Below are 24,115 nucleotides of genomic sequence, written 5' to 3' on the forward strand. Positions count from 1 at the left end.
TATCATCTTTCGCAACATAACATCTAACACACAAATTACTATTTATTGTAGCTATCGATTTACATCCATGACTGAAGGACAGCTGTGATGTTTCCAGTGTCCTCGCTAAGTTACTAACGTTAATAAATTATTTTTTTCGAACGTTAAGGGGTGCATGACGTGGGGAGCTAACACACTAGCTAGCTAACATTAGCGTTTGGCTCGATAGTTTTTGCGGTTGTTCGCAAATATTAGCGAAATATACCAGTCACATATAAAAATAGCACTGATTATCAACAAAATGGTGTTTTTTCATACCGCTTCTAAGCCTCCTTTTGTGTTTTTTCCAGATTATTACAGGTACAACGTTGCAGCAGGAACGCTGTTCAGCGGTCGATTCTGTGTTTTGAACAAGGACCGCGAGAGGATTTGGAGAAAGCTGATTGGAGGAACCAAAAACAGGAAACCTCAAACGAACGTCACACCGTAACTTCCGAGGTGGTTCCTGTTTTGATTATAACAACGCTGAAAGGTTGATAGGTAGCTAGCTGCCAAGTTATTGTTCTCAGAGTCGGTTTTCGTTTTCATATTCACCCGCTAGAGCAATATCAGTCAATTATAATACCCTGTCTCATGACTCTTTACACGTGTCGGCATGGACAATCGATGTTATTGTTGTGCATCAAAGTTCAGTCTCTTCAAGAAGGAGGTAAGACCTCGCTGGCTAATTTTACCACATAGCTATACACACTAAACGTTTTAAGGAAAGTGAATGGTGTAATTTACGCTATATTATCCTCACAGCTCGGCTGTAAGAGCTGCGGCCGCTCCTTCTGCTCCAGCTGTTTGACTTTCAGTGCTGTGGTGCCTCGCTGTGGCAACACCCAGCAGAAGGTCTGCAAACAGTGCCATGGTAATCTGACAAGGTAAAGGTCAAACCATGCAAAATGATTTAATTGTGATTCTAAATTAGTATTCATAAGCATGCTTGCTTATCTTCATTTCGTTTTTAGTGGGGAATCCCCAAACAGTGCTGGAAAATGGTCTCCTCCTGAAAATTACAAAAAGTGAGTATATGATCAAATTTGAAAAAAAAAAAAAAATACTGACAAGGCAGTTTCGTGCTAAAGTTCATGTTTCTTCCATAGACGGGTCGCTGCATTTGAGGCCAAACAGCAGGGACAGTCGACACATCCTCTTGCACATGGAGGCAATAGAAACAGCAGAGCAGGCCACCTACCATCCAAAGGCCTGAGTAAAGAAGATCAGGCTATTGCTGAAAGACTTCAAAAGCTGAAGGAGGACACTGCCCCAAGTAATGAAATTAGATTTTTAGCAGCTACCATTTTGATTTAATCTGACAAATACAGTCATAATACATATTTTCTCTTATGGCAAAAGACATAGTAAGCCTTTTACCTCTTTTTCAGAGTCTGTCCCCTCTGAGAAAGAGCTTGAGTCTCGCCTTGCTGCTCTCAAAGCTCCCGGCCGGCCAGTGCCTTCTGCAGGGGAGATGGAAGACCGTCTGGCAGTTCTACGGGGTCAGCCTCCACCATCTCAAGCTCCTCCACCTGTGAGCTAAATGTCTTCCTACTTGTTTGTTATGCTTTGGGCCTTACAGTATGCCTCATGGGCAGCTTACAGTATTTAAGGCTATTTAGAAGGAACTGCATGCTAAATTGTTTGCTATAATCGCTTACCAGTATATGTACTTGTGTGCTCATATGTACAGGTGCACCAGCCTCCAGATACCAGAACTCAGACTGAACAAGCCAATGATCTGATTACTCAGATGACAGAGGAGGTTTCCATAGATAACCAGCATTCAAATCCCGAATGCAGTAAGATTACTTGTTACTTGTCTCATTGGTTTTCTCCCACATTCAATTAATTATTAATGATGCAGTCACAGCATAATCTTACGCAGTCATAATAATATATCATGACTGCACTCTGACACCAAAATCTGACTTTTGTTTGGCTACTGCAGGGATTTCCTAAATATGCCCAAACCTGTTAATCCCTCTGCAGGTGTAGATGGGCGTATGAATGATCTCAACAAGGGGGAGGGGGGGACATTGGATGAGAATTTGGAGGAGAACCAGGAGGCGGTCAAGCAGCTGGAGGCCGGGAAGGCCCGTCTGCTGGAGGAGGCCATGGAGGAGCTGAGGAACGAACACCATTCCCAGGATCAGATCCTCCACATGGCCAAGAGGCTGGCACAGCTGAAGGGGCAGGACCCAGACAAGGGTACATCACGCATAAAGATTTTGGTGTACCACTGTCTGTTGTCCTTACTTCCACATTAGAATGTCAGAATTTATGATGAGAGCTCTGTAACCATTGTGGCAGTGACAGAAGTGTGAATGTCTTAGTCATTGTTGTGTTTGTGATTTCACTTCTAGTTACTATGGAGGACTTTCAGCATCCTGACAGTGAGGAAGAGACTGAGGAAGAAGCTGTGATGAGAGTGTTAAAACAGGTCTGGGGCTTAATGCAAAATGAAGTCTATACTGTAATGTAGATTATTATACATTTTACATGATAAAAGTGACTACTACTGAGTGCATGTCACACCTTTTAAAGATGATTGTGAACTTATCTTGACCATTGCGGGAGGCCACAAGGGGCTGCTATTTTGCCATTTTAATCATTTGTGATGTGAATTGGGGCACATGTTCTGAAATCCCTATGTTTCTGATGTTTGTTCCAGCTCTCTGAAGAGGCTGCATTGGATGAAGCCAGTGGCTACAACATACCTTTAGAACATAGTGGACCAAAGAACACGGAAAAGAAAAAAACTAAGAAACCGGTACTAAACATCAGCCAAAATACACATTCATACATTTTTTCAAGCTATTAAAACGAATATCATTTAATCCCTTGTCGATCTGATGTCCCCAGCTGGCACCAGCACCCAAGAGTAGGATTTCACCAGCTGCTTTTGCACATCAGCCATCAGACAGTGATGAGGAGGAGCTTCCATGGTGCTGCATCTGTAACCAAGACGCCACCCTTCGCTGTCACACCTGTGATGGAGACCTATACTGCAACCGCTGCTTCAGGTAGTGTAGCATACATTCATTATAACAAGCGCAGCAATAATTCTGGTTTTCTGGTCTTTGCAAGGAAATCCTTGCTCTCTGAAGAAAGATGGCTGTGATTTGGAATGCATACCATGACCTAGATAAACTGTAGACAGGCTGCTGCCATACTGTTAAGCAGCATGAATATAAAGTATTTAGTGGGATGAATTATCAATCCACTCTCCATTATCTCCCCAGGGAAGGCCATGATAAATATGACAGGATGGAGCATCGTACCACTAACTACACTGCGCCAAAGAAGAAGAGGAAGACATGATAGTGAGACTGTGCTGTAGGTGTTCAGTCACTGCTAAACTTGTGCTTTAGACTTAAGTGACCTGTTATTGTTAATAAAAGTGTCTCAGAAGATTTAAACACTACCTATTATCTAAAGCAAGCCAGAACCCCTCATTTTAACCTCAACCTATGTTATCCAATCCGTCCAAAGTGGCTATAAACATGCATCTGTGTAGACCACAGGAAGAGCAGCATCTGCTTTCTGTAATTACTAACAGATTAACTGAACTAATCAAAAAACCATGGGTAACAATTGGCAAAGCAAAGACTAGAATAAACTTAATAATGTAAATGTGATACAATTTGTATTATATGAAAAACATAGCTCCTATTTTTTTCTGTAATGTATAGAAATATAGGTAAGTGAATCTTGCACAGGCCGCTAAACAATGTTGGTATTTTAGCAAACTGCACAGCTTCTGTGCACAGAAATGTTTAAAACTGTCCAACCGAATAAGAAGCTTTTTAATGTCACTTGCCCTACTTCCCAAAGGCAACAAAGGCTCATCTTAGACACACTTTGCACTTGTCACCATTTGATTATAACACATACAGAAAGCAGACACATCATGAGCTCATCTGGGATGATGTACAATCCCAGACTGCTGTCAGCTCCGGACTGAAAAAGTACAGAGGAGTCAGTATAAAAGGATTACTGAGGGCTTTGTTTTCTTTTGGCAGGCACTGCAGTCACTCTTGTAATCTATGTTTGGCTGTGAGTCTGACATGAGTATTGCCTTTCTTGTCCTTGTGTGTAATTTCATTGTAAAGGATGCAAAAGTGTTAGGCGCCGTGTCACATCTTTGAGGGAACACTGCATTCCTTTTTAGTTGTATTTTTAACACTGAAGCCTTTTTTATGTATTTTTTTTTTATCGCTGATATCATCACTCGACAAAAATGTCCCAGGCTGGCGGGCCTTGTCAGAAGTATACAGTATGGATGGCCTTTGTGTCAGAGAAGAGTGGAAGTGGTGGGCGAAGCAAGCAAATTACAATAATGGAGCCGAAAGACCCTCGGTGTATGACAGAGAGAAGGCCCGAGTGCAGTTTCATCAGTGTGCATTACTGTCAAGCTAACTGAGGAGAAACCATAATTACAGTTTCCTCTGGGGGCTTGCTCCATTAAGGTTTGCATGGAGGCCGTTACTGTGTTTGCCTTTTCTGGCCATGTCAGACACGCACCGCAGACAGGAAATGGATGAAGATAATGGATGCATACTTAATGGACCTTCCTGCTGCTGATTTCACTGTGTTTACTCCTAGACCCGACATGTCAACGTCTCCTTTGTTTCCATCACTCTGTTGAAACATTTACGCCAGAAAACAGAAGCTTGTGCTCTGGGAATTATATGCTAACAGTAAAGTCTCATCGTGGTATCTGGACAGTATAGATGATAATTGTACTTTAAAGGCAAATAAGTGTTTTAGAGCAGCAGTAAAGGGCAATTGCGGTAACAGGGTGGTTTAATTGGTGCTGTAAATTGATGGGTGTAATGGACATGTTAGTATTTATTTGTATGTGTGGAATGAATAATACCTGATGATACCGTACTGTTGATCGGTCACTTTGTTGAAAATCAGATGTAACCCTTTTTGATGATTCATCAACAGGCTTGTCTTGAAAATGTTCCATTTTATTTCGACATACAACAGTGTTGTCAGAGCAAAAATATTTATGTACATAAATAGGCAACCGAAAATGTACAGTCTTACACAAAACAAAACAGTCCGTCTGAGTAATAGAACAACTTTTATCACATGTGCATTGTTGGTATGTTTGAGAGACAAAATGTTATAGCAGTCCATAAATTAAAGTGAAATAATAATAAATAAAAAAAATCCATTCAAAACCCGACTGTTCTGGTGTTAGACTGATGCTGACCCAGGGAGAGGGCAGAGGGCGGAAAGAGAGTCCCACAGACGTGAACCGCACATACAGGCATCCAAACAGTTAACGCATGGGAGATGGGAAGGTAGGAGGCTCCACATTGTCTCAATATCTCTTTATTTGACCTATACTTATTTCTTCAAGGGACCTGACATCTTGCGTAGACCCTTTATCCTGTAGAGTAGCCCATTGATAAAATCCTATGGGGAAGATGGAGAAAATTGTTTTGTTTTTTTTCTGCATGTAACCTTTACAGACTAGCCATGACAAAACTAACAGCAAACAAGTAATATTTCTTCTCTGTTCAATATTGAAATATTTATATGCTTCTGTGTTGCTTCATTTAAGTATATATATTTTTGTCTCACCTCTTTTGGCTTTCCGCATTCCTGCAACAACTCCTAACAAAGGAAACAAACACAAATAGGCTCACTGACAACATTAGACATTGCTTTTTCACTGCAAACATTGCAACATTGGATTCCAGCAAGGGTCAAGTGCTTGTTAAGCTATTACCCCACATAGCAAATAGGTATGAACCCAGGTGTCAATGAGGAACAACGTGTTGAAATGTTCAAATTCTCCTGTGACTCAGGTTGACCTTTGTTTGAAGAACTGCAGTTTTAACAGGTCCATGAAGCAATAAATGACAATGTATAAATAACTGGAGATACAATTTGAATAAAGGCTAAAAATATATGTAGATTTAAGTTAACTTGTACAATCTTACCTGCAGCCGGGTTCTCTGCCCCTCGTCTGTCAGCTCCAGGAGCTCATCTATGTCGATCTCTAACTCTGGCATCTCTTCCTCCTGTAAAAGCAGAGAGAAACAAAATTTGTCATCCAAAGTTAACATTCCTCTATAACTATATTGCTCACACTCGTATTTTTGCATGCTACAAAAGCTCTTGCAAACATTGTATAATGTGGGCTTCTTGCCATCCTTTCAGTCACGGTGGTAAGCCTGTCTACATCACTGAGCATAGTCATTCAGAAAGAAAAGAAAGTGTAAGATTTGACCCACGATGTGATGCAACATGGCAGTAGTAGTAATGAAATCCTCGTGTAGTGGTATATGAGCTGTTGGATTGTCACGTTTCAAAGAGTTGACGCTGTACTTTTATCGGTAGTCAGTCACCCGAGTTAATAGTGTTGGCTGTACTGTTGAAATGAGAATAAACACCGTTTTTCTTCCTTAATAATTTCTCATAACAATGATATGATTGATGATGTGCTGCATACATAAGCAAAGCTGAAGAGCACTGAGGCATGAAGGCAAAAAGGCTCCAGGAGGACTTGCCACATGCCATCATCAGATTTCATGGGTGGTTTACCCAGCTAGCATTTAGCTCAGCCATTTCTGAGAGATTATTTCCAGTTGAAATGTTTTCTAAAGAATCTGTTCATCTCTGTTTAGTTGACCCACACTGTGTATATACCTGGATTACAATATACAAACCCAAGGGCGGCATTGAGTGTAGTATATGAACTGGAGGGCTTACTAAATCAATACAAACCCCTTTTTCTTAACAGTGGCTGGCAGCACATTGGAAGATTAACGGCAACCTCATGTAAAGATTGTGCAAAAGGGCACGGAGTCTCCAGTTATATAAAGCAAATATAGCAAAGTAATCAATTCCTATCACAAGGTCTTATCCGCACCTTTTAACTTCATTTTCAGAGAGGAGGAACAGTGCTCGCTGGAGGAATCCTGAACACTTAAAGATATCTGGAGTCAGCAGGTGTACACTCAAATTTGACAAGTGGGGCCTCTTTTTAAGGGGAATATTTTCCGGTCGAGGGGTTTTCATGGCTGGTGAGGATGGGGCTCACACAGCTTTCTGGATGAGGAGAGAGCTAATCAATGTGGAAGTGCTGAGTGGCGGAATAGATGGGCCCACCTTCAGAGTCCCCTGTGCCCCCCTCTAATTGATACACGCTGCCAGTTTGGACCCCGTGTGATTCTGCTGATGTCTGCAGGACACATACAGGGCTGTGCTCTGGTGTTTTTTGGTCCATGCTGTACATATCTGTGCTGTGTGGGCTTTGCTTTACCATCTCTGCTGTATTGGGCTGTGGGTGGTTGTGTTGTGCTTCAATTGGTTTGGGCAAATGCTTCAGACAGTTAGGTGTAAATGAAATAGTCCAGATTTCTTTACTTACTGCCCTGTTTAAGTCAATGCTCATGTACTATAGTATATACAATATATATTGGTTCCATTGTTTTCTTTTTTTCCTTAACATGCAGCTTTAGCTTGCCATCCACAGTCTGCATGTAGTCCAGAGCTAATATGATGTTAGAGCTGCCCACCTAATAAATGTGAGTAGTTATTTCTGCTGTCGAATTAGGTGTATTCTCTTTACCCTCTTAACATCCAACTATACATGTTGGGAATAACCAATTTATAGACTGGTATATACAATAATGTTAACTTTGGTTGATCTTAGAAGTACTTATTTGCACTGAACAAGGATTAATAATATATTCCCATTAATTGCACGGAACTTTAAATGGCTGTCTGGCGTGGCATATTCAGTAAGTAAAGGATGAATATGAAAATGAAACCTAAGTACTACATTAGAGATGAGTATGAGCAGGGCTATGCTTTAAACCAGAGAGATGTTTTCACTGGGCTGAGAGGAACATTTACCATGAAGAAATGCTTTGACGCCTCCAGTAACTTTTCAGTATTTCAAATTGTTGCAAAATTTCAGCTTGCTGAGAGTTACCTTCATTGTCAGGGCAAAATAGCATTTTAATGAGGCCTCTGGGCAGAAATGTCTCAGCAGCACTTTTTGAAGTTAAAAGCAATAGACTGAAGCTAAAATGAATGTTGGCACTAATACTGGAATGAATATCAAAGTGGTTCTCAGAGGATTGCAGTTTTAGACAGGAAATACAGATGTCGTCTAAATAAGCAGTTGGATTTTGTCGAGATTAGATGACGTCCACTAGAATTTGTAATTTAGAATCAGGAAAGTTTCATCAGTATCCTGAGGTGACCTGGTTTTGTTGCACTGTTCACAGCTAGATTCGTGTAGTGTTCTACATGTTCATTACATGTACGTGTAAAGTAATGATATTCACTGACCTATGATGTTTGAAACTGTTACCACAAAATATCCACACCAACACAGTGTGGTTCAATTACGCACGCTAAGTGTGCTATTATAAGGTAAAGGAAACCATGCACAGGAAACCTAGCTGTTTCGAGAAGATGCCAGTGCATGTTTAACTTATCAAACCCCTCCCTTTTCCTATCAGAGGCACGAGCTACCCACAGACCAAAATATTAATAAACTTGAGTGAGTCATGACACAGTTTAAATTGTATAATACATCTTAAACAAATTAACCTTTCGTCAGTGGAAACTTCTATTACTGTTCACTTGAATAAAACAAACATTCACTGAAAAGTCCTCATAGTTTAGTGGCTGTGGGGAAAACACTGACCTAGATTCTGGGTTAATGTACACACACAAGCCTTAACATTGCTCAACATTCTCAACAAGTCTATCTGAGAGCTGTTTTCCACACTTTTTTTTTTAGTTTACCATTTCTCAAAGGTGTGAAGTTTTGCAAACGAAGGCAGTCACTCCAGACCGAGGCAGCACTTGTATGAATTAGAGATGCGGCTAAATAATTCAGGTGGTGACACAGGGGACTGATGGTAAATGCTTCCACGCGGAAGACTCGGAGAACCAACAGAGTAACCTTCTCCTGAGCACATACAAAATTCATTACACTGGACCAGTGCACATGGACAAGCCACGACTAATTCCACACAAGTGGCTGTTGTAGACTAAACTTAGGAGAACTGTATAGAAGAGGAACTTCTGTTAACTTCAATTCATGATGTCAGGCACTATCATGATTGAATTTTTAGTGTTATTGCTATCTTTCGCCATCTCTTCAATCACACCAAGAACCCATCATTCAGCTTGCCGGGGAAACATGCACATCCACTATCTGTGCTGTACATGTGCTGCACATTTATCCCCTATGTTGAATTATGTTTGAACCAGAACACCAGAAGGCCAAGTGCTGCAAACGTGAGATAATTGTATGTTTCTGGGACAAGATCAAAAGAGTACACAGAGAAACAACTTCCGATCTGTTTTTGTTATCCACGTCCACGTCCTGGTTTCCACTAATAGGATTTATTCCACCCTCAGCTTTACAAGCATATTATCATATATTACCACAGGGAAGAAGGCTTGGGAAGTAAAAGGAATAAAGCTCATGAAATAAGTATTGTGATGAGGAAAACAGTAGCACAATATAACAAAAAAATCCTAGCACTCAGCTGCGACCAAAGTGTTTTAAAATGAAACCAACCAGGCTTAACCCTTACTATCTACCGCTGTAGAAAAAGATGAGCAGAGATAACAGGAGATGCTAGTTGTCTATCATTAGAATTTGTTGTACAGATCTTCCATGTCAGCCAGTCAGATGGATGTGTCTGCATGCTCACGTTCTGCAGCATTAGTACATGCCATATGCAAAGGGGATGCCAGACAGAGAGGTGGCTACAGGTCATCTGCAGCCGAGGGTCTCCGTGCGGTTGAAGAATTAAATGAGAAACAGTTTGTCTCTGTCTCTTCTCCGGCATGAAACGGAGGCGGTGTTGTCATCTGATCTGCATCGTCATTAGGAAGCTCATGCTCCTTAACAGACACCCCTAATTCCACTGTGCCATGCTGCCTCATGTGGGCGATGAGACATCTGTTGCCATGGTTTCCCCTCAGAGAATGCCAAGCAAATCAATATGGAGCCTCTGACATAATTGGATTGTATCCCACGGTACAGGAGTGGAGTTATGAAGGTTGTCCTACTATGTGTGTGTGTGTGTGTGTGTGTGTGTGTGTGTGTGTGTGTGTGTGTGTGTGTGTGTGTGTGTGTGTGAGCTGGCTGATGTCTTGTCATAATCCCCTTGTACATATTAAACATTACCATTTTTGCAATGAGGCCATTTACTAAGTACACTATGGAAATAATGAGCACACAGTTCCACATTACAACTCTTGTTGTGCACTGTGTTAATATAGACTCCATATCTTGAATGGGGAGCAAATATATAGGGGCAATCTAAGTATGCAGTTTCTATCATGCATAGTTATTGAGTGACTGTCCACAAGAATGTGTCTGCAAACAGAGAGACAGGACACACACACAGACTCTAAAATGATGACATAATGCCATCATAATAGCACGACATACAAATAGCAATATTTGCATTTAAAAGTAAAAATGTCCTCTCTATCCCAGTCCTTAGCTTTTATTTTGTATTACCTTCTCTGGCACTTATTCATGACTTTATCACAGAGTTACAGGAATATTATTTTGGTTCTTTGACTCTGTTCCTCGTCAGTATTATTTACTTTTAATGTTAGTGATCCTAGCATCATAAATTTAGCCATATTGCAACCATATGTTTAAAGTGATCTAGGTGTTGCGATGTCAGGGTTGCAACATGCTTGTAAATGCCTCCTAATGACTTAAATAAGACATCATATCTTGGAAAAATAATCTTATGACTGTGGTAGAACACCACGGTGCACATCACACAGCTGATACTGCCGTCTGTGCTAAAAATTGCCTCCCACCCACTTCTCTTTTAGGATCGCTGTAATCTCTCATACATGATGGAAAGCCCACCACAGGCACCTATGAGCCGTGCGTCCCTTGCTCCTTTACCTCACCTCCTCCACCTCCTCCTCCTCCTCCTCAGGCATGCAACACAGTGTGTTGAGTCTGAGTGTGTGTGTCTGTGTGGGCCAGCCCTACCCTACCTCACAGTCAAACAGGAGGTGCAGCTGCCCGTCGATCCACTCCTCGATATCCAGCCTCCTCTGCAGGTCCTTGCGGTTGTATTTGACTGTCAGCTTGCCCAGCTTGCGGTGCGCTGGCTCCTCTGTTTTGTCCGTTGCCTGGAACATCACCCTGGATTGGGTGCTGGGCTCTGACGCCATGGCTGCCACGGCCTCAGGAGAACCGTGTAAACACACTGAGCTCACACACTCACACACTCACACACTCACAGACAGACCCACAGGCTCTGTTTTGCACACCGGCCCGCTTGCTCTGCCTCTATCTCTGCTTTTCCTGTGGGCTGCTGTTCCCACGCGTATCTCCAGTTATCTTGTTGAGTGTTCGTGCCCTCCCTCTCTATAACGCTAGCTCTGGTTCTCTGCCTGTCCTCGTCCTCCCTCTCTCCCTCTCTCTCTCCCTCTCTCCCTCTCTCTCTCTCTCTCTAAAGCTCACTGTCTTGCTCTCCTTCCCTCCTCCTCTTGCAACACCCACTGGCTGCACTATCAGCAGGACGGTAATGAGATATGCCTCTGTGCGTGTGTGTGAGTTGTATTTGTGTGTGTGCACATGCACCTTGTAGGGTGTGTTTGCTTTTTACTCTCTTCCTCTGTGATATAGCAGGTGGGAGAACATAGGTCAATTGTTGCGATAAAAACTGGAGAAAGGGTGAGAGGCCAACCACAGCAATCAAGTTAGGAATATTACTACATGTCTTACATCACAAAATGTAGAAGTATGTGTGTACTTTTATTGTTTTATCTCTGATCATATGATTTGTAGACATACCTATCATCAGAAACATCTACATCACAACACACCTCCCATATTTTCCCAATATTCACTAAGTAAGAATATTTAAAGTATTTATCTGCTCACAAAGTCAGAAGGGTTTGACATGTTAAGGGCTCTTGTGTTCACAAACACGTCCAACAATAGCTGGGTCCCCCTGACAGGTGAGCCAGGGTTCCTCTAGTGTGATAGCTGCCTTGTCCTTTATAACAGGTATTATCAGGTGTACGTTTAATAAGCCTTGAAGTGAAATTGGCATCCTCAGTTACACAGCCATAAATAATGGATGAACAGGAGAGCACTATTTATGGCTGTTTAGAAGTCAAATGTCAAATAAAAGTCTTGAAACCATCAATGTTTGCGAAGTCAAATATCAACAGTAGAACATAACCCAAGGTCAGAAATTCATAGTTGTACCTCCCGGTGCCAAATTATTACAGTTGAGATAACAGAGACAACAGGCTGCAGAGTTTCCACAGATCCTGTTACGATATGAATAATGGGGTTCAGTTTTTTGTTTTGGCAGGGACTATCAATCAGCCATAGCTGCGCGTGTTCACCCACTGATGCACCGTCTGTTACAAATACTGAATTATTGAGTGCCTCGAGCAGCTCACCTTTCCAGGCAAACAAATTCATTCATCTCGTCTCATGCTGCCTGGTTCTGCGCCGTCGGGTTTGCTAAAAGAAGGGACGTGGACCGGAGACCTGCGTGAGGCCTTCTCACCTCGTACCCGGCCAGGTGACGCATTCTAGGTGGGAGAAAAGGAAAGCAGAGGCAGTAAATGAGCTTGTCTTCACTGTTTGATGAAGATGTAACATCTCATTGTCTTACAGTTTGTGGATACTACCTTATGTTTTCACAAAAGTCAATTATCCTCTGACTAAATGTGCCTAGAATTATGATTCAGTCTAAATCACTTAAGCAATTCATCTACATTGCATGATTTGAGCGACCACTTCCTGCTTCCCCTTGTGTAAAACGTTGTTGATAACTTCATAGGTGGCTTCATGACTCATCACATACTGCAATTGGATGACTCAAGGCATGAATCATCTCAGTATCACTACAATTGTGAAAAAAGGACTGGGGGCCGCGTGAGTTTATGTTATAAGTCATGTCAATGATAATACTGTATGTGAAGAATGAGCCAAAAAGCATATTTTACAATGCTTTGAAATAAAGTACTGTTCACCCTCAGCTGTAGATGAGATCATACTGCCACCTTCTGGATTGAAGCTTGTGAACTGGAAAGATGAAAACACTTTTACAGACTGCCTTTCTTGTCTAGACATATGTGTTTGTATAACAAAGCTCTGTTATATTACCACCAGATTATATGTTTCTTTTTACTCTTCTTGCTCTTGTGTTGTTTACGTGCCTGGCACAACTATTTGATTGTTGTTGTTTTTTGACAATGTGTGATTGTTTTTTATGCTGCTGCACTCCACAAGAAAGCTTTTTATGCTCCTTACTTGAAAAGTGATATACAAATAGAATTTCTAATCATTTTCATCATAATTATCATTTCTAAACATTTAAAAAAAAAAGGTTATGATATAAAGACATCTTTATTCTATATCAAAGTAAATGATCCCTTTCATTTACACTTTATTTGGCTTTATATATTCAACATTATCACTTTATATTTAGTGAGCTTATTGTATACTGATCATTTTAATCACACATCCTATTGGGAAACCGACTTCCATTGTCCTATAGCAGCTGCATGAGTTTTTGTCGTGTTATTTCATCAGGAAATGTTTGGATTACTTTTTCATGGGGGAAATCCATAATGACTAAATCAAAATTAGAAGAGCTCATTGCTCATTGTAGATGTTGGTAAGTTACCTTCAGTCCAGTCCCTAAAAGGGTTCAAGTTGTCCCAATTTTAGGGGCACAAAAATGGAGAGTTCTCTCAAAAGTTGCACAAGGCAAACCACCACCAATATGGACAAAACAGAAAGATAATCTTGTTAAAATAATTCATTTTGAACTGATAAATAATAACATATATTTCTTATTGGTAAGTAAGAAAGCTATATATACATTTCAATAACCAGATTTCTTAAGTGCTTCATAGATACAAATGAAAGAAATATTCATGGTATGTCCTACATACTCTGGATTAATGCCAGTGAAAAGAAGAATAAAAGGTGTGTGAAAGCACCTTACTCTCTATTAGAGGCCATATCTCCTGTCATAATATGGGACAATTTCTAACAATTATGCCTCACATTCTCACACACACACACACACACACACACACACACAAAGCTCCGTCCTTGTTGTGTTTGGAGCCCCCGTCATATAACAGCCAGAAGGGAGTGGCATCTCAGGGGTGGAATTTCACTTCCTGTATCTCTCTCAGGTGAGTCACCTGGACAATGTCCTCGATTGCTCAGGTTTTTGTCGACATCAAACAGGTAAAATCTCTTTTGAGAGTTTCAGAGCTGTGAAGGATCGGAGCGCCTGGAGAGCCTGTGTGGACTTTGTGGATTTGTCAGTAAGTCAGGGGCGCGCTTGATAGCTGGAGGTTGATTTGTGAGGAGGCGCACAGTGTTGTTTTGCCCCTTTGCGGCCTAAACACACCTCGAAGAAGTTGACTTTTAAAAAAAATATATATATAGATAGATATATATCTATATATCTATATATATATAATAAGTGGTATTCTCTATTGGCTTTGCTTTTACAGGTGATCTCTGGGTTTTATTCGCGTGGGAATCTTTACAGGACTTTACAAATGAATTCACTCCTTAAAGGACGATTTGGAGCGTGTGCGCTCCTGCTCCTGCTGTTACTTCTTGACTCCGCTTCTGGACAGGAGTCTGGTGAGCAATGCTTGGCCCGATTCAAGAAAGGTCAGGACGATTTCATTCTCGACGCCGATGAATCGGTGAAACACGGAGCGACGTTCATTTCGTCGCCGGAATTGAATCGATACAAAGACTGCGTGATCGCCTGCTGCAAACAGCCGAAGTGCAATGTCGCCTTCATGGAGAGAGCAGCCGAGGAGGGCTTGGTCAACAAATGCTTTCTGTTTGATTGTCTGTACAAAAAGAAATACGTCTGCCGCTTTGTCAAGAAGATGGGATACATGAATTACATCCTGGACCCCGTTTACGACAGTTATCTTAAAGTGGATATCGCCCCAAGTAAGACTAACACTCTTATAATGAACCATATTCATGTGCATGGCAGTTTGGGCGCCCTGTCGATAAGATTGTCATGAGGTGCCCTTTATCTGTAGGACCATAGTGTTTAGTCATACTAATGTCATGTTGTGTTTCTGTAGAACTGGATCATTATGTGCTGCAGATGATTTGACATGACTGAAAGGGATCATATGATGAAAATAGTCATTACATTCTTCCTCTGGGCTAACATCTAAGAGAAATGACTGTGAAGTTTCCCTCCACAGGACCCCACTTGGAAAACCAAGTGTCTATGTGCACGTGCAGGCTAGATAAATCTTTGTACTCTGGAGAAATCAGCCTTTGTGTGCTTAAATAATTTATTTCAGTGGTTTGTGTTAAAACCCGGGTTTTAATCGGGATATGTGAGGCCGCAGATTTTGGGCAGAAACTGTTCAATTCAGCATTTTCACACACGCCAGGCCTTTATGGCCCCCAGTTAAGGTTTCTGTTTCTACCTCTGCCTCTTCAGGTGCTCCAGCTGTGTTTGGGTCATTTTGGGCCCATGCACAAATTACTGCGGAGCTTGTTTACATGTGACACACATTGATACCTCTGTCTCTCTCCAGGTCAATCGGACCGTCCACCGGTGGCCAATGGAGGCCAGGACCTGGTGGTCCAGCCTCAGGACACCGTCACACTGAACGGCATAGAGAGCAAAGATGACAATGGGATTGCGTCCTTCCAGTGGCAAATGCTCACTGCATATCCTTATGCTGTCATTGAGGTGAGGAAAGAGACTGCAATACAAAATAAAAATACTCCTGAACTATTAGCAGTCCTGTGTCTGATATTCCTTTGTAAATGTCCACTGCAATGTTATTTATTTGTGGCTGTCACTTACTTGAAAATCTACTAACAAGAGTCATATTTATGATAAAGAAAATGCTGTCTTTCCGTGCCTTGTAGAAAACCAGCTTTGACGACCAGATTAGCGTGTCCAATCTGACATCTGGGATGTACAAGTTCCAGCTGACCGTCACAGACACCATTGGCCAGTCAGACTCAGACAAGGTCACCGTCCTGGTCCTTACCCCCGAGCAGTCTGAGGGTGAGTATCAAGATTGAGGAAAAAGCTGGCTGAACATATTCATTCATACAGGACATCTGTTTTATTCCGTTTTTCTCTGAATGCATGGAAAACATTTGAACCCTGAAATCTGAGCTTGTAAATTAAATCTAATATCAGAATTGGGTGCTGCAGTTTTGTTAGTTTCTCTGCAAATATAGACTCAAAGGGGGCATTTGATAGAAGAAAAGGTTGAGTTTCAGTGGTAAACATGAGTCATGTGTCCACTGTATTTGTTGACACTTCTTCTGGCTGATTCAGAGTCACCTACCCTGTGTTTAATGTTGGGACAAGAGGGGATGATGCCCTTTTGGTTCTGAAGCACATTCTTAAATTCCATGTCTCCCTTTTATTATAGTATTGATACGTTCATTTCTTCTTTTTTCACATTTACAACTCAAAATATCAAGGTTGTGACTGGTGTGATTATGTCATTGTTGACTTTTCTTTAGTTTCTTTAGTTGGTGGTGTGTGTGTGTGTGTGTGTGTGTGTGTGTGTGGGGGGGGGGTTGTCTAAGGAACTCAACTCATTGTTTTGCATTTGTCACAAGGGTGAGCCCTTCCATGTTAGTTGTGATCAAACCTGTCAGGGCATGCTTGCCTAATTCCTGTGGACTGAATGACGAAACAGCTTGGAGATAGAGAGATAAAAGCTCACGTTATAAGAGGTTTAAACCTGATTTGTTAAGATATTGTTAAGGGGGAAACTGTTGGTAGCAAATATGGAACAAGTTGTTTCTTTGTCAGGGAACAGTGGTTTGTTAAATGTCGTCCCTGGTGTCATGTGAGATATCCATGTTGCTTCCCTTGAAACACAACACAGAAAGCCGCAGTGAAGCTTTCTTGGCTCTCAGCAAGTTTTTGTGTTTGGAGTTTCTTCAGAAAACTGAAGTGAGTAGTGCAGTCGGTGTGCTACTGTCCCTCTCTCTCCACCCCCGACTCAAAGAAACCTGTCAGTCTGGTTTCAGCTTGGATTACACAAACGAGGCGAGGAGTCACCATCGTGGTCCTCTTCTGTATTGGTTAAAAGTGCTTTCTTTTGCTCATGGCTGTATTTGTAGGCTGTTGGTTGATACACAGAAGGACAAGAAAATCCTTTTAACCATTCAGTGGCTCAGTTACTCATTAACAACTTGTGTCCTGAGTATTGTTAGGAATGTGCTTCAGTGGAATATGCATGGGGCATGGCAGGGATTCTATATGTCAGTGCAGCCACATTTATATCAATGAATGGATTGAAAAGCAACTAAACCCATTCGTGAATGACAGTTGGAGATGATTGCACGAGAGCTTGGTAATGAAGGCGAAGCTTTCAGTTCCTTGTATCACTTTGCAGTCTTGAAATGTATGATACTCACAATCATCAACCTCCCTCGTCTTCTCTAAACCTTACCGTCTATTGAAACACACCACCTCTTTTTCTCAGTCGCAGTTCTCTATACAGGACAACCTCATGTGTAATTATATGTCTGTCTGCTCATGAGACAAGTAGGAAGTTAGGATAAAGGACAAAAGAAAAATCCCACCATATGTGGTATCATATATAAGACAAAACTATTAATGGTTTGTCAAACTGGTTTATGGAATTTAAGCAACAGGTGGCATATTGTTTACTGTCTGGTGAAGTCATCATTAAATATTTTCCAGCCTTTGGAGTGATTAGTGTGTTGAGCACATAAGACAACTGTGATCATTTATAACTAGCTTTCACCCTTGGTGAGAGTGCTATTTCTCACTTAACTGAAACTTATTTGTTGCACCACTAACTAAACCATATACGAGACATCGCTGTGTGGGGCGAAAAAATGAAATCATTAACTCTCACGCTGGTGGAAGTGCTGTGAGGTTGTAAGAGTAAATCGGTGAATGTGCCTCTCAAAATCACAGAGAAATAGTCATTTCAGACTCTCTTTAAAAAGAATATATTCTTGCCAGTGGGACACAACAGTTATTTCCGCTGTGATAATATTACGAGTGAGATTTGATATGTATTTAATACTGGCACAGTATGAAGGAACCACAGATTGTCAGGGAGCATAACTGGCTGATTACTTGTGAATCAAACCTTATCCTTTTTATTTTGTTTCCCATCAGACCACTGCATGGCTCCAAAGAAGATTGGGCCGTGTCGCAGTGCTTTCCCTCGCTTTCATTACAACGCTGCCTCGGAGCAGTGTGAGCAGTTCACCTGGGGGGGCTGCAGGGAGAATCTCAACAACTATGTCACCATGGATGAATGCACCAATGCCTGCTATGGCTCAGGTATCTGTGCTTTTATACTTGAATTTCTATGTTGCCATGTTGTTTTTCTTGTTACTTTTGTTGTTTTTTTAAAATGTGATCTTTTGTAATTGAGGGGTTTATGTTACAAAATATTGGCACACAAGGGCGTATGTTTCACACTTCATTTCCAGCATTCTGGTGAAATTTTCTGCAGCAATTTGTGGTGGAAATGTCTTCATTCATGTAAAGGAAAGCGCAAAATTCAGGCGCCAGGTGTCTATTCATAATATATAATGGAATTTCATGCAGTAAGGCTATCAGGCATTCTGTATTGCTTTCAAATATTTTCCGTCCTCTCTTGTGTCTTTTGTTGGAAAAAAAAGTCCTAATTCCATACCTCCTCCGTGGGTGTCAGCCGTGCTTAGTTCATGCACTTCTTCTTTCCGTTTTAAGGCAGATTGCAACCATTGCTTTTGAGCTTGCATACTGCCACCCCCTACGTATGTTGAGAAACAGCTGAAATGCAACAATAAAAATTACCAGTAGTTAAAGGAATATATTTTTATTTTGGGAAATACTTATTTGTTTTCTTGCCCAGAGTTATATCTATACCAAACTCATGTCTGTACGGTAAATATGATGCTACATGTCGGAGATGGCTAGCTTAATTGAGCATAAAGACTAGAAACGGGGGCCAAACAGCTACCCAGGCTCTGTCTGAAGGTATCAAATCTCCCTACCAGCACCTCTGGAACTCTCTAATGAATATGTTATGTCTCATTTGTTTAACCTGTACAAAAACGTAAGAGTCAAAACAACATATTTTGGTTTTATGGGGGGTTATGTACCAGACTACCTCTTTGCTGGGCCAGTGACTTTCTGGTGCCTCCACTAGTTGCATGGTGATACGTTTGCTTGGTAAATGTGTCATTTTTAACAAATGATTGAATTTTGATTTCATTTTGTTGTTGTTTTTTTTCAGAAAAAGGAAGTATATCTGGCAGAGGTTTGCCAATTCCCGCGCCTAAAGGTATGTTCATTCTAGTTGATAATAGAAATACTGTGTATTTTATCTTCTGATAACAGTTGATAATTGTTTCAATCAGGATATTTCTTTGAACAAGTAGAAAGTGAAAGATGAAAATCTACTTGTGCAAATTATGCATATCAACTGGTCTCTGTGGGTGATTCTAGGTAAAGGTTAGTTATATGCTACCTACTGTTCGCACATTATTATCATTCATTTGGAGTTGTATTTATGGCCACCTGTAATTCCAATATTCATTCTCTCTCTGGCTCTTTAGCCGCTAAATGCTCCACTATGTTCAGCAGTTAGTCGTTAACTGTGTCTGTCTGCTGCTGAGCAGGTAGCGTATAGTCTGTTTTTAGAGCTTTTTTGCTGAAAACAGCTGCCGGGTACAGCCAAAAAAAACACTGAGAGCGGTGAGAGTCCAGTAAAGTTGAGGGTCGGACAGCAAAACAATGAGCTGAAGGTCGCTATAAAGCTCCTTAAAGCCAATGGGGGCTGCAGATTCATGATAATTCTCTGGAAGTTCATTATTATGAGTGACCCCTTTCACACTGTTGCATTGTTTTCACATTGCCATCTTATACATTGTTATAAAATATAAAAATATCAATATAGCCTCTTTAAAGCAACGGTTCTGGTGCAGCACAAGTGACAATATCCTCTGTGTTTGTGTGCCACAGGAGAAGAATGTGGTGCTCCGTGTACCGCAGACCAATTCTCCTGTGCAAACGGCTGCTGTTTGGACCCGGGCCTGGAGTGCGACTCTTCCCCACAATGTAGCGACGGCTCAGATGAGCAGAAGTGCGAGGCCTGTGAGCAATGACTATGCAAACTAGGCTTCATTTTCATATGGGCTCATGGAAATATAAATGCAGCAATGATATGACACTGATAACATGTTTCCTTGAAAGACTAACTTGAATTATGTCCTGTCTACCTATTAGTGGACAACAATTTTCGGATTCTGCTGCAGATTCCAGTGAATGAAAAAAAAGGTAATTTGAACTTTTTTGTTGTTGTTGATTTGTGCTTCTTTTGTTATTTAGAATTAGTTGTAATTGTAAAACATGCTCTTTCCATCTGTTAATCCTTTACTAGCTACAATCTCACCCCACCTGCTCATTTATTGTCATTCACAGTGCGCTGCACAGAGCTCCCTGACACAGGAGGCTGCAGGGACAGTCTCACCAGGTGGTACTACAACCCCGTCCATGAGGACTGCTTCCGCTTCAACTATGGCGGCTGCCAAGGAAATGAGAACAGATTTGACTCTAAGGAGTCCTGTGTGGCATTTTGCCGGGGGGTGACAGGTGGGCTGTTATTAACATTAAGTTGGCATTTTATGGATATTTGCATCCTGGTAAATTAACATCCGATTTGTACCACTAAGATATACATTGTACAAAATCACACTCTTTTCATGTTTTGTATATGTCATGTACCACAAACAAATTCTAAAACCATATCATGTCTCTTTCTTTATTTCAGAAAAGGACTTATTTGAAGGAAAGAGGGAATTTGAAGCCAGAGTGTCTGGAGCCCAGACAGGTACGATATTACAAGTCAAATTATACCTACATTTACCTAAAAACTATGCAGCTCCATCAGCTTTGACTTCCAGTTCCTCGCTGTTCAGTAACATTGTTGACGCTTCATTCTCTTCACTTTTCCAGTTCACGAGTTGCCGAGAGCAGCATTTGATTTTGTGATCCACTTTCATATAGTGTCTGTACATGATCAATCACCAAGTTAACTTTTAAAAATGTATTTTAATTTATTTGACAGGTATTATAGCGATAGCTGCCCTCCTGGGTGTGGCTATCTTCATCCTACTTGGCGTCCTGGTGTACTGCCTCATGAAGGGAAAGAAGAAGTCTTCACAACATCAACGCGTGCCCGTCAACACTGCCCCGGTCACCTTGGAGGACAGAGAGCGTCTGGTCTACAATAGCACCACCAAGCCCATCTGACCCCTCAGTCCTCACCTTTGACCCCTTGTCCTGGTGGTGAATGACACTGGTTACCGGAGCTGTGTTGTGCACTGAACAAACTCCAGATTGGTGAGAGAGGATACGATGTCCGTTGACAAAGTTTGAATGCTGGCGGGGATCTGTTTTTTATTTTGTCCATATATGGATGTATTTTGTAAGGGTGATATACACAGAAGGCAGGACGTCTTCAATGATGAGATGTGACTTTTAGCTTGTTGTTAATGCAGTGGCCTGTTAAGATGAGTTGTTGGATATCAGTTTGTACTCAGGTTAAAAGGGAAGGATTTTCATTAGTGCCGAGGTAGATTACCGCTGGATATCACACACGCTGTTCCCATGAGACCAGTTTAAATTCATAAATATTCTTTACTTTGTTGTACTTGCTTTATTAAATGATCTTATATTTGATATTTACTCTTTTTGAAAGCCGGTTTTAAAGTCAGCCCTTAATTGTCATTAGGTCCACATTGGTCTGCTTCTTTAAAGTCTATATTCCCTCGTATCTTCTTAAAATGCAGCTCTGGGAAATTTAGTGAATGTGTTAATATTATGTAGTGATCCCTTCAACTTCCTCAAGTCCTGACACGGCAGTCAGATTTATTTTTATCCTTTGTTTTATACACCGTTGTTACATCAGATTACACACACATGCACAATGTTGTACATAATCTTAGAATTTTGAGAAAGTGATATTTTACTTGAGAAGCTTATTTTGTCAGTGATTGTTTTCAAGCGTAATGCGTACATGAAATAACATTTTTATGAAGCAGCATGGCTGTTGAATATTCAATATTTTAAACGTATCAAATGTTTGTACATATGACCTGATATAGGTAACTTTAGCAGTGATGTTTATACTAAATAAAAATATTAACACAAAAGGTACTTGGAAGAGTTTTTTTGTCTTGCAAAAGAGGCCAACTTGTTTGAACATGTTTGAAAGTTTTTATTGACTTCAGTGTGATTGACTACTCAACTGTTAACCTTATGCATTACTGTCTTACATCATGAGACACATACTTTATTGTTGATACTACAGAAAGGAGAGATGTTGTGGCACTTTATATTCTGCATTTATTGCTCATTAGTCCTTTCAAAAAGCTGAGCTCCAACAGTAAACAGCTTTGAGCACAGCTGAAGCCCTCAGGTTCCCATCCAAGCCCTCTGCCAGTGACCTTGGGGATTCTGGCGTTTGTTATATCCTGATAACTTGACTGTAAATTCTGTTTTAATAAGATATTTATACTGTTGTTTAAATTCAACATAGAGATCACATGCTGACAAACTATGTAGCTACAAAATTGATCTTTCAACCTTTGTTTTGTGTGAGACCAAGATTTATGACAAACAAACGGCTGTCTGCTAACAGACACAAAGGTTATTTTTTTCTTTCTTTCAAAATCCCTCAGAGGCCAATTCCCCTTTTTTTTTATCGTAACACAATGTCTATGTGTTACGACATTATCCAAGCTCCTCAAAGGCCATATAATTACAGGTTGTCGTTTTAACTTTAGGGTATACTTCAGGAATTTCAGGTGTAGCTTTTCCACTGTACAAATGTTTTCAAACCTCCACGCTAACACTAACACTAACACAGGTGTGACTAACCAAGCTGTCAGATACTCAGTAACCCTCTTTCATTCAAAAACGAATTGAGACAGATGTGATTACACAATATTATATTAGACTGACGCTTATGATAGTGCTGTCTTTATAAGATTACATGGTGAAGTCCTTTTAGAAAGGAATAAAAGGACTTAAGTTTAGAAATGTCCCCTTGTACTGAACTCTATGACCATAAAGAGCATGTCCACAGCACATTTAAGTTAAGCTTCAGGTACAGTGACATCTAGTGGCATTTACGTGAGCACTACAGGACATAGCACCTGGGTTTAAACTAAACTACAGGTGCAGTTTAAACTGAAGCCTTTGCGGACACAACAATGGGTTCTAAGAGACCATGTTTATTCCAGACAACACAGGTTTAACCTGTCTTTACCCTCAAACCACAGTACCATAATGACCATATCCACTGTGGTCTTGTATTATGTTATGTTTTACAACAATACAACACATTGGGCCTATACTTGACATATAGTTTTCTTATAGGGTATATGGGGAAGAGTCCTGCACTGTACTGTCACGAGACTTTTATCTTAAAGTTTTGACAATACAGTTACTGATATTTTTTCAAATATTGATCAGCTAAATTAAAGTACATAGTCATCCTTCTTTGGATTTATAATGTTTATAGGAAATATCATGGTAACATCCAGAGACTTCAGACATGCATTACCTACACATATGATAGAGGCAATGCCCTTTATTAACAGCAGATGGCGATATTGGTTATTAGATATCCAGCTCAGCAGCATTGTGCAGCTGAATCTGATTAATATGGGATACACAAACGATTTATTTTTTCCTAAAATCTTTGTCTTATTCAGAATCATTACGATATCTTGCTTTGTAACATATATTTAAGGCAATAAAGCTGCACATTGTACTGGAGCAAGTTCAGTCTATAAGACCTCTGATTATATGACAATAACAGCTGCATTTTCACATTGTGGTGACTCTTTCAGTAAAGTCGTCCAGCATATTGTTTTCTTCGCAGCCTGTATGGGGATCTTGAGATAATCCTCAGGGGCAGGGCAGAGAGGGGGTAGTGCAAAGCAAAAGCGCGCCTCTCTATTTAATAAGGGAGACATAAATTAGCACCCACCCAATTGATTCACTGAAGCCTTTCTTTG

At 40.8% G+C, this 24,115-nt stretch overlaps 3 protein-coding genes across 3 annotated transcripts; 2 read left to right on the plus strand and 1 right to left on the minus strand.

Moving 5' to 3' along the window:
* The first annotated feature begins 570 nt into the window (after positions 1-570).
* Positions 571-3,775, plus strand: zfyve19 (zinc finger, FYVE domain containing 19). The gene is made up of 11 exons (XM_070919987.1): positions 571-688; positions 784-905; positions 993-1,046; positions 1,128-1,294; positions 1,410-1,552; positions 1,712-1,820; positions 2,011-2,229; positions 2,385-2,461; positions 2,693-2,791; positions 2,884-3,044; positions 3,264-3,775. The coding sequence occupies exons 1-11, from the start codon at positions 635-637 to the stop codon at positions 3,340-3,342; spliced, it is 1,284 nt and encodes a 427-aa protein (XP_070776088.1). The 5' UTR covers positions 571-634; the 3' UTR covers positions 3,343-3,775.
* A 1,077-nt stretch (positions 3,776-4,852) lies between these two features.
* On the minus strand, positions 4,853-11,466 carry ppp1r14d (protein phosphatase 1 regulatory inhibitor subunit 14D). Its single transcript, XM_070919988.1, has 4 exons — positions 11,044-11,466; positions 5,982-6,062; positions 5,620-5,652; positions 4,853-5,451 (listed from the first exon to the last, which is right to left on the minus strand). Exons 1-4 carry the CDS (start codon positions 11,221-11,223, stop codon positions 5,383-5,385), a joined length of 363 nt encoding a protein of 120 aa, XP_070776089.1. The 5' UTR covers positions 11,224-11,466; the 3' UTR covers positions 4,853-5,382.
* A 2,757-nt stretch (positions 11,467-14,223) lies between these two features.
* On the plus strand, positions 14,224-22,238 carry spint1a (serine peptidase inhibitor, Kunitz type 1 a). The gene is made up of 11 exons (XM_070920059.1): positions 14,224-14,358; positions 14,551-15,010; positions 15,619-15,776; positions 15,959-16,100; positions 18,213-18,380; positions 19,324-19,371; positions 20,052-20,183; positions 20,316-20,366; positions 20,511-20,681; positions 20,860-20,919; positions 21,157-22,238. The coding sequence occupies exons 2-11, from the start codon at positions 14,599-14,601 to the stop codon at positions 21,339-21,341; spliced, it is 1,527 nt and encodes a 508-aa protein (XP_070776160.1). The 5' UTR covers positions 14,224-14,358; positions 14,551-14,598; the 3' UTR covers positions 21,342-22,238.
* The last annotated feature ends 1,877 nt before the right edge of the window (positions 22,239-24,115 follow it).

This window comes from Enoplosus armatus, chromosome 15, assembly GCF_043641665.1.
Source record: "Enoplosus armatus isolate fEnoArm2 chromosome 15, fEnoArm2.hap1, whole genome shotgun sequence".
Classification (NCBI taxonomy): Eukaryota; Metazoa; Chordata; class Actinopteri; order Centrarchiformes; family Enoplosidae; genus Enoplosus; species Enoplosus armatus.

Coding starts and splice junctions, on each gene's coding strand:
- ppp1r14d (XM_070919988.1), bottom strand. CDS start 11,223: ATGGCGTCAGAGCCCAGCACCCAATCCAGGGTGATGTTCCAGGCAACG. Junction 6,063..11,043: donor ACCTCCTGTTTGACTGTGAG/GTAGGGTAGGGC, acceptor CTGCTTTTACAG/GAGGAAGAGATGCCAGAGTT. Junction 5,653..5,981: donor GGCAGAGAACCCGGCTGCAG/GTAAGATTGTAC, acceptor TTCCTTTGTTAG/GAGTTGTTGCAGGAATGCGG.
- spint1a (XM_070920059.1), top strand. CDS start 14,599: ATGAATTCACTCCTTAAAGGACGATTTGGAGCGTGTGCGCTCCTGCTC. Junction 15,777..15,958: donor ATCCTTATGCTGTCATTGAG/GTGAGGAAAGAG, acceptor CGTGCCTTGTAG/AAAACCAGCTTTGACGACCA. Junction 16,101..18,212: donor TACCCCCGAGCAGTCTGAGG/GTGAGTATCAAG, acceptor GTTTCCCATCAG/ACCACTGCATGGCTCCAAAG.
- zfyve19 (XM_070919987.1), top strand. CDS start 635: ATGGACAATCGATGTTATTGTTGTGCATCAAAGTTCAGTCTCTTCAAG. Junction 1,047..1,127: donor CCTCCTGAAAATTACAAAAA/GTGAGTATATGA, acceptor TTTCTTCCATAG/ACGGGTCGCTGCATTTGAGG. Junction 2,792..2,883: donor AGAAAAAAACTAAGAAACCG/GTACTAAACATC, acceptor TGATGTCCCCAG/CTGGCACCAGCACCCAAGAG.